The sequence below is a fragment of the Megascapheus bottae genome, chromosome 3 (assembly GCF_031878675.1).
Source record: "Megascapheus bottae isolate mThoBot1 chromosome 3, mThoBot2.hap1, whole genome shotgun sequence".
NCBI classification, from domain to species: domain Eukaryota; kingdom Metazoa; phylum Chordata; class Mammalia; order Rodentia; family Geomyidae; genus Megascapheus; species Megascapheus bottae.
Genome location: NC_143511.1, coordinates 79,255,755 through 79,274,182, shown reverse-complemented (window position 1 = coordinate 79,274,182; position 18,428 = coordinate 79,255,755). Strand labels below are relative to the sequence as shown.

General features: G+C 36.6%; 1 protein-coding gene across 3 annotated transcripts in view; it reads left to right on the top strand.

The window, feature by feature from the left end:
- The window catches only part of Megf9 (multiple EGF like domains 9), a 92,320-nt gene that overhangs the window by 43,003 nt on the left and 30,889 nt on the right, over positions 1-18,428 (top strand). For all 3 annotated transcript variants that reach the window (XR_016534989.1, XR_016534988.1, XM_090330530.1), the window contains exon 2: positions 3,727-3,928. Coding sequence is in view for 1 of the 3 variants with exons in the window: in XM_090330530.1 (XP_090186656.1) it covers positions 3,727-3,928 (202 nt within the window). In the remaining 2 variants the exon portion in view is untranslated. The remainder of the gene's footprint in view (positions 1-3,726; positions 3,929-18,428) is intronic.

The following is an 18,428-nucleotide window of genomic DNA, read 5'->3' as shown; positions in this document are numbered from 1 at the left end:
ATATATTTTTAAGTATAAAGTGTTCTCTTTTATTGTTAGGGTGATGTATTGAGGGATTAAAGTTACATTCATCAGATCAGGTTCCATATTTATTCTTTTTTTTTTGGTCAGTTATGGGACTTGAACTTTGGGTCTGGGCATTGTCTCTGAGCTCTTTAGCTCAATGCTAATGCCTTACCCCTTGAGCCACAGCACTACTTCCGGTTTTCTGGTGATTAATTGGAAATAAGAATCTCACAGACTTTAATGTCCTGGCTGGCTTTGAACCGTGATCCTCAGATCTCAGCCTCCTGAGTAGTTAGGATTACAGGTGTGAGCCACCATGCCCGGCTCCATATTTATTCTTAAACAGTTAAATGAACTTTTTTTCATTTTATTCATATAATCTATGATTAGCTTTTGGTATCTTTTTCATGTTATTTCATTTCTCTTAATGTTTTAACTTACAATTAACCATGTCACAGACTCCTTTGTGTCGCTGTATTTATGAGTCTACCTGTCTAAAAGTCTATCCTTCCTCTGCTGTCTTTGGCTGTAGATCCTCTCCATTGCTTCTATCAATTGGGATTTCCTTTCTTTTTCTTTTGTCCATTGTCAGCCTTTTATTAAGAGAATTGTAATATTTCTACATCAACACTTATCTAGTTCCACACGAATGTCTAGAACTGTTCTCAAATTATACTCTACTTAAAAACTAACTTATCCTGACGTAGTTAATGAGTGCTTACAATATTACATTTATTACAGTTACTCCATACTTCATTTAACTTGAGTTATTTCATTTGGGATTGATCACTGGGATAGAGTCGCTTCGGATTCTGAGCTACAGACAAAAGGTTGTACATGCTTTCTGACTCTTGATGTTCTTTTCTCTTATTTCCTTTGCTTTCATTATTTCAAGGGAGGAGTTAGCATGATTTGTGTCTTGATTTGTCTACTGCTTTCCTACCACTAGGTTTGTTGTCTCTGTTGCTGACATACTTTGTCATTAATCCTGTTGCTATTAGAATGACTTGTATTGTGGGCATATAACTAACACATATTCATTTTTCATCATCTCTGAGAGCTGCAGCCTGTGTCTTCCTGTGTTTATCACTTCTCTTTTCTAGATATTATGGTTCATCATGAATTCTGTTCTCTAGATATTGTGCAAAAAAGCTATGACAACCCATCTCCAGGCTTTAGCAATTCATCTATAGAATACAGAAAATCTGTGGGTTATGAACCTAATATCTGAATTATATTTATATTATCTGGCATTACTTCTCTATTAAATGTTGTATTACCTTGTATAGTACTTCCAAACCTCACTTTTAGAACTGTATTATAGGTACTATTATGAAGCCATGTTTACAGAAGAGACAAAGAAAGCACAAGGAGGTTAGGTAATTTGCCTAAAGTTATTAAGGTAGTAAAAATTTTTAACCTTAGCTCACGAGCTTTATAGTCTGTTTTGCTTAATTATTTTCATATGAGATTTAAAGGTAGTAAGTGTTATGTTACATAGTAAGGAAATTTCTTTTTTTTCTTTTTAATTTTTTTACAGTAAGAGAATTTCATGGAGTACACTTCAGCTTATACTTGGCATAAGAGATATGTCTGAATATGGGAAAGAGATAACATTCCAGAACATTGCACAGAATGAGAACTATTTCAGAAATAGGACTAATCAGAGTATGTCCAGGGGGATAAAGAGAATGCTGGGTTTACCTTGAAATAATAAGTAACCAATGAATTTGGTTAGAATTGAAGGTTTACCCTTTAGAATTGTATTGAAAAAAAAAAAGGAATGACTTTTGTCTCTGAGTTCTTAAATTAATTGAATTTTATAGAAATACTAATTATATCTTGTTTATTGAAAAAGAATGATTCCATTTTCAGATGGAAATGTTTCATTAATAAAAGAAATCATAGAATTAAAGTCAGTGTTTTTTTTCTTATTCTTATTATTTTTTGTCTTCCTTTTTATTGAAAGAGTTTGGTCCTCTGACGGATAAGTTTGGTTATTTTAACTTGTGATGAAATTGATCTAGCAGAAAAAGTTGGATATATGTTGAATTTCTGCCAGATATCCCAAGATAAATGTTATTGTAAGCATTCTGGTCATTTTTTGGTGAAGGGGAACTCTTGCCATGAAGTTGTCCTTGGCAGGCTTACAAACCAGTGAACATGGCTTTGTTATATACAAAATCCACTAACCACACATGCTAAGAAGGTAGATATCATATGAAAACATGTAACTCTGTCAACGGAATGTCATGTTAATATAGCTTAGTAAAAATAAAAGTCTTTGTTTTTGTTTTACTTGTTTATTTATTTATTTTAGCATATTGATTCCAGTCCTTACACTTACTGGATAAGCACTCTGCCACTACTACTCTGCCAGCCCCCAAAATAAGGTAGATTCACTCCCTAAACTTGAAGCTGAAAAAAAATCTGAGCTCTCCATTAAGTTTTGTGACTTACTACAAATGTTTAAAATACACAAAAAACCTCCACTAAAATCCAACAAATCACCTACCAACATACTCATTCACTATGTATATACATACACATTTATATATTTATATATTAACTTTTATGTTGTTCAAAGGAGTTGCAGTTACATAAGTCAGATAAAGAATAAATTTCTTTTCAACAATGTCACTCTTTTTCTACTTCTGTCTATATATATTTGCAAATTTAAAGAAGTCTGAAGAGCTGTGTACTCATGCCTGTAATCCTAGCTATTCAGGAGACAGGTCTGAGGATTGTGGTTCAAACCCAGCCCAGGTAGAAAAGTCCGGGAGATTCTTATCTCCAATTAATCACCAGAAAAAGCCAGAAGTGGAGTGGTGGCTCAAGTGTTAAAAGTGGTAGCCTAGAATACAAAAGCTTAGGGACAGTGCCTAGAAGCTTAGGGACAGTGCCCCATTTCTTCACCTTTGAATTAATTAATTATTAATTCTTCATTAATTCTTTGCTGGATGGGACATTTTGTTTAAGATTCTGTGGTACCATCTTGTATGACTTGTATGACCATGTATAAGTTGCCTTCTGAGCCTTAAGCCTTTGCTCTTATACAATGGATTATGTATTATTTAATATGTTGTCATTTCTAGAATGTACTTTTCAGTTCCAGGTAGATAAGCCTGCCTATGGAGGCTTCCAATTCAGAAAACTAATAATATATAACTACATACACTTAACCCATGGTTGTAGGGTAAGAAGGGTGGCAAGGAAAGTTGAACAGAAACTGAGAGTGGTAGCTATATAATTACAGACTTTAGCCAGATGCTGGTGGCTCACACCTCTATCCTAGCTACTCAGGAGGCTGAGATCTGAAGCTCTCTTTTCAAAGCCAGACAAAGCAGGAAAGTCTGTAAGACTCATATACAATTAACTACCAGAAAACTGGAAGTAGAGCTGTGACTCAAAGTGGTAGAGTGCTAGCCTTGAAAAACTCAGGAACAGCTCCAGGCCCTATATTCAACCCCATGACCAACAAAAACAAACATACAAACAGCAGTAACAAAAGCCTCCAATGCTGTATAATTTAATATACTGTATCATAAACATTTTCCAACTTAAATAAACAGAGAAAATAACTAACTTGGAACTGGAGTCAGTTTCATCCGGCATTACAACTTTGTCACGAATATTTATTAAGCAAAATAAACAGTGTTTGTTTCTTAAAACGTCATTAAATCTTGGTTAAGAATGTCTCTTTCCCTGTTTCTTTTTCAGAGTATATATGTAACTGCTCTAGGGTTGGAAGCCTGGATGTAGAGCGCTGCAACCAGACCACAGGGCAGTGTGAGTGTCAGCCAGGTTATGAAGGTCTTCGTTGTGAAGCCTGTGAGAAGGGCTTTTACTTGAATCACACTTCTGGCTTCTGCCTGCCATGCCACTGTAGTCCTCATGGAGCCCTCAGCATCCATTGCAACAGGTAAGCAGCAGAAGGTGGGGGTAAAGTTTATTGTTATTTAGTAAGAAGATAAATAAATGAACAGGCTGGTGCTCTTAAAGGTCCAAACTACTTTAAATAAAAGGAGAGTCAAAATATTTATAAAATGGCTGGGTGCAGTGGCTCACGCCTGTAATCCTAGCTACTCAGGAGGCTAAGATCTAAGGATAACTGTTCAGAGCGAGCCCTGGCACTAAAAAGTCCAAGAGACTCTTATCTCCAGTTAACCACCAGAAAATCAGAAGTGGTGCTATGGTTCCAAGGGGTAGGGCAGTAGTCTTGAGCTGAAGAGCTCAGGGACAACGCCCAGGCCCAGAGTTCAAGTCCCATGACCAGCATCAACAACAAAAAAGTTTATAAAGTGTTTTGTATATTATACACTTAATGTCAGGGTTAAATTCTTGTAATTTACTAACGTAGCTCTTAAAAAGTGGGCCAATTATTTTGCTTTGTGATGGTTTTCTAAATTTCATGAAAAAAAACAAAAAAGATTGAGGAAGCCAGGCACCAGTGGCTCATACCTGTCTGTAATCCTAGCTACTCAAGGGGCTGAATCTGACGATCGAGGTTCAAAGCTAGCCAGCCTGGGCAAGAAAGTCCATGAAAGTCTTATCTCCTATTAACCACCAGAAAACTGCCAAGTTTTGCTGTGGCTCAAGTGGCAGAGTACTAGATTTGAGCTGAAGAGCTCAGGGGCAGTGCATAGGCCAGAGTTCAACTTCCACGACTGACAAAAAAAAAAAAATAAAAAAAGATTGAGGAAGGAATCTCTTTTCTGGAAAGGTTCACTTTTAGGCATTATATTAATTTTTAAACTATTGGTAAATGGACTCAATTTACTCTGTTTACCAGTATATTTTCTATGCCAAAACTACAATAAATTGCTTTTAAAATAATGTGTTATTTGGAGGTGACTTAATCTAGTAGAACCATGATCTAAGCTTTCCTTTCTGTGACTCTGTAAGTTATTATTCTTTGACCTTCTAAGCTTTTTTTTTTTTTTTTTTTTTTTTTTTTTTTGTGGGTCATGGAGCTTGAACTCGGCCTGGGCACTGTCTCTGATCTCTTCAGCTCAAGGCTACCACCCTACCCTTGAGCCAAGTCCCACTTCCCTTTTTCTAGAGGTTGGTTGGAGATAAGAGTCTCAGGTCATTTTGTGCCCGGGCTGGCTTTGAACCTTGATCCTCAGATTTCAACCTCTCAGATTTCCTGAGTAGCTAGGATTTCAGGTGTGAGCCATCATGCCCAGCTGACCTTTTAAGCTTTTTTTTTTTTTTTTTTTTTTTTTTTGCTGGTCCTGGGCTTGGGCTCAAGGCCTGAGTACTGTCCTTGGATTTTCTCAAGGCTAGAGCTCTACCACTTGAGCCTCAGCACCACTCCCGGCTTTTCTATATATGTGGTACCAAGGAATCGAACCCGGGTCTTCGTGCATGCAAGGCAAGCACTCTACCACTAGGCCAAACTCCCGGCCCTCTTCTAAGCTTTTTGGGGGGATAGGGACCATGTAAAAAAGCGGAAGAGATAATGTTATTTAATGAAAAAGCTTTAAAATCTGTCATCTGGATATGAATTCAGGACTGCTTGCTTTATGAATTGTTATGTGTCTTGGGTAAGTCATTTATTTTTACTGACTTAATTTCTTCTCAGTGTTGTTGTGTAAGTTAAATAAGTTGATACATGAAAAATGACTAGTGTATATCGCTCAGTAAATTCGGTTTGCTTTAATTTTAAAAGAATATTGTTGACCTAAATGAAGAAGTGTTTTTAAAGAAATTTTAGTTCATTGGCAGAAAAAGTGTTTTATATTTAATAGCTATTTTAGGTGCTTTTTAAATCATATTATATTATTGTATATAATATAGTATTTTGAACTTCTCTTAAAGTACAGAATAAACTTGATTGGGAAGTCTAATTTTTTGGGGGGGTGGTCTAATTTCAAATACAACAATAATAAACACTTATGAAGCTTAATATTTTAAAATAGTAATTTGATTTGATTCTTACTGTGACTTACTACAAATGGGTTTCTAGGTCATAAAGATGGAGAGTGGCAGAGAAGGAATTCTAAATTAGGGCTTCCAGTTCCAAGTCTTATTTTTTTACCACAATACTATATAACAATAAGGAAACTAATAATCACTGTTCTTTGAGGTAGAGACTATAGTATTATTTACCATTACTCTCCATTCCTCCATATGAGTTATATTCAGAAGCTTCATACTTCCACCATTTAAAAAAGACAAGATACTAACAGACTAATAACTTAACAATTAGCTTATTAACTTGATTAAACTGTTTGAACTCTGTGAACCTCAGTGTCTTCTAGATGTTATTAGATATGCTATATTATTAGATATACTCTAATATGAAGTAAATTGTGAGAGTTAAATAATATATGAGTGTCTTTTACATTGCTAGAAGTTGATAGGTTTAGTTCAATAACTTCCTGAAGTCAAAACTTTTTAAAGTGAAGAATAGAAAGTAGTATTTCACAAACAAGTGTCTCATACTCAAGTCAACCACATTTTCAGTCTAGATTTAGAATGTATACTCATATCTACTATGCTGACACAGCCATTCTCAAAATCTCAGATACTGAATAAAGAGGCAATGATAAGAAATTCTGATATTGACTAAGTACTGATTCTCAGACCACCTTTTTCTATGAATTTCTTTTAGTTATTTTCTGGTAATCAGACCTTTACCCTGGCAGTGACATAGCTCATACTGTATAAATAACTCTGCTTGTAAGGGCTGGTCCCAGTTTTAGTTTAGTAGATGTTTTTAGAATATGAGACTCTTAGCACTTTGATAAATAGGTAACCATTTGTGAAATGTATTATATTGCTTTCTGTTTGAATAAAAAATTTGCTTTTGGCTCTTGTCACAAAATGTAATTTATATGTGATTATATACACAAACTAGACACAAACTATGATAACACAATACAAAATAGTTTCTAAATATGTGGATAATGAGTAAGTAGAGTAGTTAAAAGTAGAAAAAGAACAGAAATAAACTGAAATAATAAGGAAAAACTTTCCCAAAGGGAAGGAAGTGATTATTACAATTCAAGGAAGTAGAGAGATGAGAAGACCTTGCCAGGAGAAAAAAAAAAGCAAACCAAAAACCCCAAAGAATTCTAAAATTCTAAAAATATGCAATGAAATAGAAATCTGATCTCCTAATCCTACTAAAGTTTTCTTGTCTTGACTTCCCTGTTTTCTTTTTTAAAATAAGTTAAAGTAGGAAAGTAGACTAATTCTATCCTAATTCTCTCACACTTATGAAACAAACAACTAGCTTTTTAAAAATTCATCCCCTTATTCTTTATGCTCATATATTTCAGTGGGAGTTGCCCCAGTGAGGGTAAATTTTGGCCCCAGGAGCCAGATGTGGGTTGAGCAATGTCTTTGTATGCAAACACAAAGACCTTTATGTGCTGACAGATGGCCACCCCCTCATATCACTATTGGTGTTCCAACCTGTTTAATTGGAAAGAGTTGGTTTACAACATCTGAATTTTTCATGTTTGCTTCTGGAACATATTTCTGATGTTTTCCTCACTCATATTATACATATGAGTGAATGGAGTATGCTAGTGAAAGCCTTAATGTTTTCATACAGATCTTAAAATACTGATTTTATATGTAAATACTTTATATGAGATTTAAATGTTTGAAAATATTCATGATAATATAGAAGACACATCATTTTATTCTATTTTATGATAACAGAAGTTCTATAAAGATTGAATATCCTTTTCTGTAAAAATCTCTGTTTGCTGTTATATGGTGTATTCTGAAATATTTACTAGTTTGCATTTTCAATTATGGGAAAATGCCCCAGGATAAAAGGTAAAATTTTATCCATGAAGGAAACCTATGCCAACATAAATTTTAGAGAGATGACAAAATATTCCCAAGGTTCACATTCATATAAGTCTCTGAAAGATCACCTTGTATAATATTTGCTTGTGAAAATCATACTTTGTATATAGTTAAATGTTGTCTAATGTGGAGAAGAACAATAATGGAGAAAGCCCTGTCACTTTCTTTATTCGTTTCATTTAATAAAGACTTTGCATTTGACTTTGTCAAAAGAAATTACCCTTGTTCTCAAGAAACCGACAGAGAGGCTGGGAGTTTGGCCTAATGGTTAGAGTGATTACCTCGCATGCATGGAGACTGCGGTTCAATTCCTTGGTACCACATACATAGAAAAGCTGGAAGTGGTGTGGCTCAATTGGTAGAACACTAGCCCTGAGGGGAAAAAAAAGCCCAAAGACAGTGCTCAGGCCCTGAGTTTAGTCCCCAGGACCGGCACAAAACAAATCAAAAACCAAAAAAAAAAAACCAGACAGAGTAGGGGAAGGACAGCTATATAAACAAAATACTAGAATTTTGGAGGGAAGATGCAAGGTGGTATTAAGAGAGGAATTTGGGTTTAAATTAAGGTGTTGTTTTTTTTTTAATGAGTAGAAATTATTATGAAAGGGGCTGGGAGTTTGGCCTAGTGGTAGAGTGCTTGCCTAGCATGCACAAAGACCCAGGTTTGATTCCTTGGAACCAGATACATAGAAAAAAAGCCGGAAGTGGTGCTGTGGCTCAAGTGGTAGAGCTCTAGCCTATTTCAAATAGTTGACTAGTTTTTACAGGTAAATCTTGCTAGTGATGGAAGTGTTGAAATAATGTAGTAGGTGAAAGGAGATAGAATATTTGTTTCCTGTTGTATCTACTTGAAAAAGTAGATGTCCATTGAATATATGGTGAGTGAGCAGAATGAAAAAAAAATGAACAGACTATCAAGGGGTTGGTATACCATACAAATACATTTATTTCTTGAAGAATGTTGATTAGGAGGTGATGCCAGATTTGGCTTTTGGAAAACATTACTCTGTCAAAGTCTCATGAATAGAGAGAGTGAGATCAGGCAAGGACCAGTAAAAAGGCTATTGGAACCATCTAAGCAAAAGAAGGCTTCGTCTTTGCTATTGTCATTGACAGAGGGAGATGGTTTAAGAAACTATTTACATAATAAAATTTTCAGGTTCTCTCAATGACAACAGCAATAGATGAATAGTGCATGAGAAGATATTATGTCAACTAGATAAAGAACTCTGGAGAGCCAAGTTCCAGTAGCTCACCCTTGCAATCTTACCTATTTAGGAAGCTAAAGATCCTGGTTCAAAGCCATCCTGGACTCTTTTTTTTTTTTTTTTGCCAGTCCTGGCTTTAAGCTCAGGGCCTGAGCACTGTTCTTGGATTTTTCTCAAGGCTAGAGCTCTACCACTTGAGCCTCAGCACCACTTCCGGCTTTTTCTAAGTATGTGGTACCAAGGAATCAAACCTGGGCCTTCATGCATGCTAGGCAAGCACTCTACCACTAGGCCAAACTCCCGGCCCCCATCCTGGACTCTTATCTCCAATTAATTACTCAAAAAAGGTGAAAGTGGAGCTGTGGCTCAGATGGTGGAAAAATAGCTTTGAGGAAAAGAAGCTCAAGAACAGTGCCCCAGTCCTGAGTTCAAACCCCAGACCACACATACACACCAAAATAGGAGAAGAAAAAAGAATGAGGAAGGATAATACCAGAATACATTGCAGTTATGTTTGAGGATAACATTAAAAAAATAAAAAACAAACCTCACTGAAAGATGTTAAATCAGGAGGCTGAAATATGAGGATCATGGTTCAAAGCCAGTCCAGGCATGAAAGTCTGTGAGACTCTTACCTCCAAACAACCACCAGAAAACCAGAAGTGGGGCTGTGGCTCAAGTGGTAGAGCAGCAACCTTGAGCTAAAGAACTCAGGGACAGCGCCCAGGCCCAGAGTTCAAGCCCCATGACTGAAAAAAAAGAAATAGTGGGTGAAAATGTGAAGAAAGAATGCAATAGGAAGGAGTTATTTCAATTAAAACAGAATATACATATACATAAAATACCCCTCAATACATTAATATGTACTAAAAAATTAATGGCAAGAAAATAAAACAGGCTGTGGTGGCAGGTTGGGTGGTAATTAATGGAAATGAAGGTGAGTAGAAAGGATGAATAAAAGTGAATATGTAAACACCTTTTTTGCTTATGTGGAAATACAATAATGAAACTTGTTGAAATTGGTTTGTATGTATGGGGTATGGGTAGGGAATCTTGGGGCTTGAATTCTGGGCCTGGATTTTATCCCTGAGTCTCTTTTGCTTAAGGCCAGTGCTTTACTACTCGAGCCACAGTGCCACTTCTAGCTTTTTCTAATTAATTGGAAATAAGTCTCACGGGCCTTACCTCCACTTCTGGCTTTTTTTCTTTGCCATTCCTGAGGCTTGAACTCTGGGCCTGGGTGCTGTCTTTGAACTGTTGCTTAAAGCTAGCACTCTACCATTTGAGCCACTGTGCCACTTCTGGCTTTTTCTGAGTGATTTATTAGAAATAAGAGTTTCATAGATTTTCTTGTCCAGTCTGGCTTCAAGCCAGGATCCTCAGATCTCACCCCGCTGAATAGCGAGGATTATAGGTGTGAACCACTGTCACTTGGCTATTTTAGGAAATGGGGAGAGGCACTGAGGTTGATGGGTACATTGTATATGTGTATGGAAGTGTCAAAATGTTGATTAGTTTACATTATAACATAATGTGAAATAAAAATCTTAATAAAACAAGATAACAGTAAGAGAAGAGTACAGGTTTAAGATAAGCAAGTTGGAAGGGTTTAAGTTTCAAATATGTTGATTTTGAAGTGACTATGAGACTTTTGGGTAGAGATGTCTGATACTTGAATATATTTGTCTGCCAAATTCAAGAAATCTTCTAAGGTGTTACATGTTTTTGCTATTTTATAGGATAATAGAACAAAGCTTCACAGCTTTAATTTTATTTTAAAATAATTTTATTTTGAATACCAATTGTTTCTTCTACAGTTATTCCAACTTCAGGTTGAAGTTATATGTGTGTATGTGTGTGCACACACACGTGTGTGTGTACATGTGCATGTGTGTAAGTGTGTGCAGTGATTATTAGGGCTCTACTACTTGAGCCACACCTCTAGTTCTGGCTTTTTGCCAGTTAATTGGAGCTAAAAGTCTCAGATTTCTTTGTTTGGGCTGGCTTTGAACTATGATCCTCAAATCTCACCCTCCTGAGTAGCTGAAATTAGAGGCATTAAAAATCAAATTATTAGTATATACCATTCAAAATATTTTTCTTGGAATTTTTGGAGGTAGTTATCTTAGTCAAAGATAGGTAGCTCATTTTAGCTTTTATCCTGTCATAGTTCATTTAGCTCAATAAATATATTTTTTTTGCCAGTCCTGGGCTTGAACTCAGGGCCTAATCAGTGTCCTTGACTTTCCTCAAGGCTAGCACTCTACCACTTGAGTTACAACTCCACTTCCAGCCTTTTCTGTGTATGTATGAAGGAATGGAACCCAGAGCTTCGTGCATGCTAGGCAAGCACTCTACCACTAGGCCACGCTCCTAGCCCTCAATACAAACATTTGAATAGTGTTAAATGGGTGATGTCTTAGAACATATTACACTATGTTATATTAAACTTATGGGGAAAAAAAGTTAAAAAAGCTGAATGTTACTAAATAATCAGAGAAGGGTTTCTTCAGAAAAAAAGTAGACTACATTGCAGTTTATGTGTAAATAATGCATATTCAATGCAGTTTGTAAAGTTCTATGTCTGTTTCAATTTATTTCTGTCTTAAGGCCTCCATTTAATACAGGGCATCATTTGTCTTGTCTTCTAATTATTAACTAGATAGGCAATGATTGGAAAAGATTACTCGCTTTTTTCCTATTGGTGACCTTTGTGACAAAATATCATAGTGAGTTGATATTGCTGTTAAATAAACATTGTACTGTCCCTAAACCTAGATCCCTTACTTGTTTACTCTCATTAAGCAACTTTTAGACTAGTATACAATTTAAAAAAATATATATCTTTTGACTGGGAGCCAGTGGCTCATGCCTATAATCTTAGATTCTCAGAAGACTAAGAACTGAAGATGGCAGTTTGAAGCCAGCAGTTATTGGGCAGGAAAGTCCTTTGAGACTCTTATGTCCAAATGACCCCCCAAAAGTTCTAAGTGGAGCTGTGTCTCAAGTAGCAGAGTGGTAGTTTGAGTAAAAAGCTCAGCAACAACCCCCAGACTTAGTTCAAGCCCAGGACAGGCGCATACAAAAAACTGGGGGGAGTAGTATTGTGGTTTCAACTTTGGGCCTTGTACTTGTCAAACAGATACTCTGCCACTTGCTGGGGTCAGGGCACAGAGAAAAAATGATTTGAGGTTTCTTTGCTGAACAGTGCCTATGGAAGAGAAATATTGGCACTGTCTTATAGCAGTAGAAGAACTGGATTAAATAGAATTGGGAGTTATTAATAGCAGAGTAACAATTAGTGAGAACCAAAATTTAGGGAATATTGTGAGAAGGGAGGGACTGTTCAAAGAATGAAAGATGGTATGAATGATGACATGTCACAATAGCAGAATTTTGGTGCATAGCTTTCTCTGAATTTTACTTTTACACATAACCTAAAAGTAGTTTATATTTCTAAAGTGAATTTATGGAAATGCTTAGTCCCAGTTTCCGTCTCAGGGCCACACCCTCTCCCTTTGCTTCCCATTCTTCTTCTGTTACAGGGCAAAGAAATTGAATTGCTACCACCCACTGTATCCCATGGGATTTTAATCCCTTACAAACCTTGCTGCTAAGTGTCAGAGTCTCCATAACTGTGTGCTTTGTTTTTCAAAAAAAATTTTTTTTTTTTTTGCCAGTCCTGGGCTTGAGCTCAGGGTGTGAGCACTGTCCTTGGACCTTCTCAAGGCTAGAGCTCTACTGCTTGAGCTCAGCACCACTTCCGGCTTTTTTCTATATATGTGGTACCGAAGAATCGAACCCGGGTCTTCGTGCATGCTAGGCAAGCACTCTACTACTAGGCCAAACCCCTGGCCCTCAAAAATTTTTAAAAGACTGATGATTTTTATATGGAAGACATTCAGAGTAGTAAACATAATAGATATTGGGAAGTTGAAAGGTTAAATAATTGACAAACTTGCCTATAAAGAGCATTCAAGTATAGTCACATTTCCTTTTATTTTCCCTGTTAGTTGCTCTAACCATGCTAACCTCAGTAGCATAAAGCATAGGGCCCCTCTTTGGAGGCTTCCTATTCTCCAACAGTTAATTACTGATTGTCTAAGAACTTTAGGATTCCATCCTCCAGTGGTGCCAAGTATGTGCTTCTGATCAGTTCACGGATATTATTGTTTCTTACTGTTAAGTGTAATTGCTGGGCAGAAGCTTGATTCCTGAGCATCAAAGATGATGCTTTTACTGGTCCAGACCTATGTTGTCTTTTTTGAGAAAGAATGAATCTACTCTTTTAGAATAAATCTACTCTTTTTTTTTTTTTTTTGCCAGTCCTGGGCTTGAGCTCAGGGCCTGAGCACTGTCCTTGGACTTTCTCAAGGCTAGAGCTCTACCACTTGAGCCTCAGCACCACTTCCGGCTTTTTTTTTCTATATGTGGTACTGAGGAATCGAACCCGGGTCTTCCTGCATGCCAGGCAAGCACTTTAACCACTAGGCCAAACTCCCGGCCCCTAGAATAAATCTACTCTTAAGCCACATTTTCCCCCTAAGGATCAGGGATCCTAAGTTACAGATTTTAACAGTCAGTTCCTTCAGTTTGTACATGTCTTTTTGTTTTAATTGTTGGGATAATGTATATAGGGGTTACATTTATATTTGTCAAGTAGTAGGTGCATTATCTCCTCATGTGCAAGCCAGCCTCAAGAGAACTGATTTAGGACATATTTTAGAATCTGCACTAAACAAACCTCCCTCTACAAGGATGAAGTACTTTCCTTTAACCCTTGAAAACACAAGGTTCTTATTTAACTCCTTTCAGGGCAGTGAGACTTAAATGACATTCATACAGTCAGGAAGATTAGCTTCAAAGTTATTTTCTACTTTGTCCACATGGTAAAGTAGTTCCAAGCTTTTCTTGCTAAAGAAGAAAGAAACCACAAAATTTAATCTCCAATCAAACATCTTCCTAATAGAGCATTTCACTACCCATAAAAAGTCTTAAAGTATTGTAAAGACATAGTATAAAAATAGTGGTTTTTTTTTCTGTAGTCTTACTTACATGTGAGACAAAAATACCACACAACTCAGCAAAAATACTAACAATTATTACTACAGGCTGTGTAGCCTTTATTCAAAAAGTTTGGGACCACAACTACTATAGATTTCAGAGATTTTTACATGTTTAACTATTTACACAGACTTTATTACTTGAGTATCGCTATTCTAAAAAAATCCAAAATCTGCCGAGCACTGGTGGCTAAGGCCTGTAATCCTAGATACTCAGGAGGCTGAGATCTGAGGATCAAGGCTCAAAGCCAGCCCGGCCATGAAAGTCCTTGAGACTCTTATTTCCAGTTAACCACCAGAAAACCCCAAGTGGCACTGTGGCTCACGTGGTGGGGTACTAGCTTTGAGCTAAAGAGCTCACCCAGGAACAGAGTTGAAGTCCCACGACCAACGACAATGACGATGATGACAACAACAACAAATCCAAAATCTGAAGTACTTCAAAATACAAAATATTTTGATGTCATATTTGTGCTAAAAATGTGTGAGTTTGATTTTGAATTTTCATCCAGGTGCTGGTAGCTCACACTTGCAATCCTAGCCACTCAGGAGACTGAGATAGAAATCATAGTTTGAAACTAGCTGGGGAGGAAAGTTTATGAGACTCCCTTTTTTTTCATTAAAATTTTATTAGCACACATTAGGTTGTCTTAATGTGTTTTTGCTTTTTTTTCTTCTTCCTTTTTGCTTTTGGTGCCAGTCCTGGGGCTTCAACTCAGAGCCTGCATGCTATCCTTGAGCTTTTTTGCTCAAGGGATAGCACTCTGCAAATTGAGCCATAGCTCCACTTCAGCTTTTTGGTGGTTAATTGGAGATGAGAGTCTCAGGCTATCTTTGAACTATATTCCCTAGACCTCAGCCTCCTGAGTAGCCAGAATTACAGGCATGAGGCCCCAGCATCCAACTTTGTCAGATTCTTATCTCCAATTAAGTACAGCCTCCAAAAATTTTTTTTTTGGCTTTTCAGATTAGAGATGCTCAATTCATACCACCCTCAGTTCCTGAATAAACATCATTTGTTAAATACATACTTTGCTCCAGACTAAATGTTTTATATATACTTAATTATTAGGAGAAAATAACCAATTTAGAGCAGTATTCTTTCTGTTTTCTATGAAGAAATTGAAGCTTACTTTGCTGAAAACCAGATAATTCCCAAATTATCATCTATCAGATTCTTTCAATAGACCCAGTTAATTAAGTATTTGAACTTCTGCTTTTTTGTGTTTATTGTTGTTGTTATTTGTTTTATTTTCAGTGTGGAGAGCAAGCCTTGGGCATGCTAGGCAAGAATTCTTCCACTGAGCTATATCCCTACCCTTGATTATATGATGCAAGCTGTTACTATCTAGCCCAAGCTAATCAACTCATGACTTTCATGTCTCTATTTCTCCAGTGCTGGGATTACATCATGCCTAATTCCCCTGCTTATTATTACTTTTTAAAATATACTAACCATCCTTTCAGTTTAACTATCACACAGAAAGTCTCCTAGTACTGAGAATTACTTGAATTATAACATTAAATAATATAAAATAATATCATAAAAAGTCCTGTGCATATATACTCCCTCATATGAGAAAGTAGACTCCTTCAAAATTCATACTGTAATTGTGACATCAGATAAACCTAAAATGAAGGACATTTTTATAGAATATCTAGGCAAACACTCTACCACTAGGCCATACTCCCATTTTATAGAATATCTAATCAGAGCTATATTAAAATTTCAAAGTAGGATTGAGAGTTAGACCTGGGTTGGATTCCTCGGTACTACATACATAGAAAAGAGCCAGAAGTGGTACAGTGGCTCAAGTGGTAGAGCTCTAGCCTTGAGAAAGCCCAATGATAGTGCTCAGGCCCTGAGTTCAAGGTCCAGGACTGGCAAAAAAACAAAACAAAAACCAAAAAAAACTTCAAGGTCATAACCGATCATAAGAGACTTGGAAGCTTTGAAATTGGAAGAGGTTACAGAGACATCAGGAGTAAGGTGATATCCTGGATTGGAACCTAAAACAGGAAGAGACATGTGGGGAAACTAGGAAAATCTGAATGAAGTTTATAAGGTTCTGTACTGATAAATATTTCACAGTTATAGAAACACTTTAACATTAGGGGAAATTGGGTAACAGACTTATGAGAACTATCTATAAAATTTTCTTGTTTAAACATAATTTTTGTCAGTCGTGGGACTTCTCTCTGAGTCTGGGCACTGTCCTTGAGCTCTTTAGCTCAAGGCTACCACCCTACCCCTTGAGCCACAGCACCACTTCCAGTTTTCTGGTGGTTAACTGGAGATGAGTCTCATAGACTGGTGGCTTCAAATCTCGATCCTCAGATAGCAGTCTCCTGAGTAGCTAAGATTACAGGTGTGAACCTTTGCTCCTGGCTAAAAAAACCTAATGTTTAAAAAAATAAAAAGTCAATAGAATTTTTGTTTGGAGAAGCTGATCAAGGGAAGACAGATAGTGTTAGTATCTTACTGTAGAGCAGGTGGTCCTTGTGATAATTCTTAGCTTTAAGTTCAGAAGTCAAATGGGGTAAGGAAATAAAAATACTTCAGATATGAGGACTTGCAATTTTAGGTAAGACACTGGTTGCAATTTTAGTTAAATGACACTGGTTACACTACATAACTTTATAGAGCCTGATTTAATATCCTTTCCCTCTAAAGAAGAGCTTCTAGAACTTATGTTAGTAGACTTTGGATGAAATAAAGGGCTTTTGTTCCCATAGAGAAGGCTTTGTCTTCTTCTGTGTCCCTTGTAAGAAAATTAAATCAGCATGACTTTTTCCATCTCAGATGGTTTTTTTTTTTTCATAAGAAAAAATACGTTTTCTAGAGGGTAGAAAGAAAACAAGACTGTTGAGCTCCCCCCCCCCCGGAAGAAAATGTTCACTCAAAATGTCTAAATTTGCCAGTCCTAGAGTGATCTGAATTTGAAGTTTTGCCTTAAAAAGAGACATAAGTACTTCAACCATAATTATTGTTGCCTTCAAAGAGTACTTAGGATTGTTATGGGGTTCTATATAGACTGAGTGAATGATACACCCTATGCATCTCAACAACTTAGTTGTAAATAGATTTTTACTGATATATAAAAATTGTAGAGCTGGGAATATGGCCTACTGGTAGAGTGCTTACCAAATATGCACAAAGCCCCTGGTTTGATTCCTCAGTAACATATACACATACAAAAAGCCAGAAGTGGTGCTGTGACTCAAGTGGTAGAGCGCAATCCTTGAGAAAGCCCAACGACAGCGCTTAGGCCCTGAGTTCAAGTGCCAGGACTGACCAAAAAAAAAAAAAGAATTGTATACAGGTAGGCACCAGTGACTTAGTCCTATAATCCTAGCTACTAGAAAGGCTGAGATCTAACAAACTTGGTTTGAAGCCAGCCAGGGCAGGGAAGTCCTCATGAGACTCTTATCTCCAATTAATCACCAGAATTTTACTCTTGAGTGCAAAAGCTCAGGGACAGTGCCCTGGCCTTGAGTTCTAGTGCCACAACTGAAAACAACAACAATAGCAACAACAAAGAAATTCCCACAAAACCTTGTACATATTAATGAAACACTATGTTATGTTTCAGTACATACATATGTCATGTTTAAATTTATTTAACCATATCTATCTATTCAAATACTTGTCATTTCTTTTCTTTTTTTTTTTTTTTGCCAGTCCTGGGCTTGAGCTCAGGGCCTGAGCACTATCCTTGGACTTTCTCAAGGCTAGAGCTCTACCACTTGAGCCTCAGCACCACTTCCAGCTTTTTTCTATGTATCGAACCCGGGTCTTCATGCATGCTAGGCAAGCACTTTAACCACTAGGCCAAACTCCCAGCCCTTGTCATTTCTTTATAGTGAAAGCATCCAAAATCTTTTTTCATCTTTTTAATATATATATATATATGTAATACATAGTTATTATCTGTAGCCATTCTAGTATGCAATGGCATCCTAGAACTTTTCCTGCCTATTTTGGCCAGGATTTTTTCTTTCCTTCTTCCCTCAAATCTTACTAGCTTCTGGTAATCATCATTTCTGGTTTCAGTGCCTATGAGATCAACTTTTTTAGAGTTCTTATGTAAGTGAGATCATGCAGTACTGGTCTTCCTGTGTCTAGGGTATTTCATTTAATACAATGGCCTCCAGTTACATCATATTGTCACAAATGACACAATTTAATTCTTTATATAGCAGAACAGCATTCTATTGTATATGTTTCTTTACCATCCGTCAGAGAATGGAAAGTTAGGTTGTTTGTGTTGCTTAGCTATTGTGAATAGTGTTGCAGTAAACATGGGATTACAGATATCAC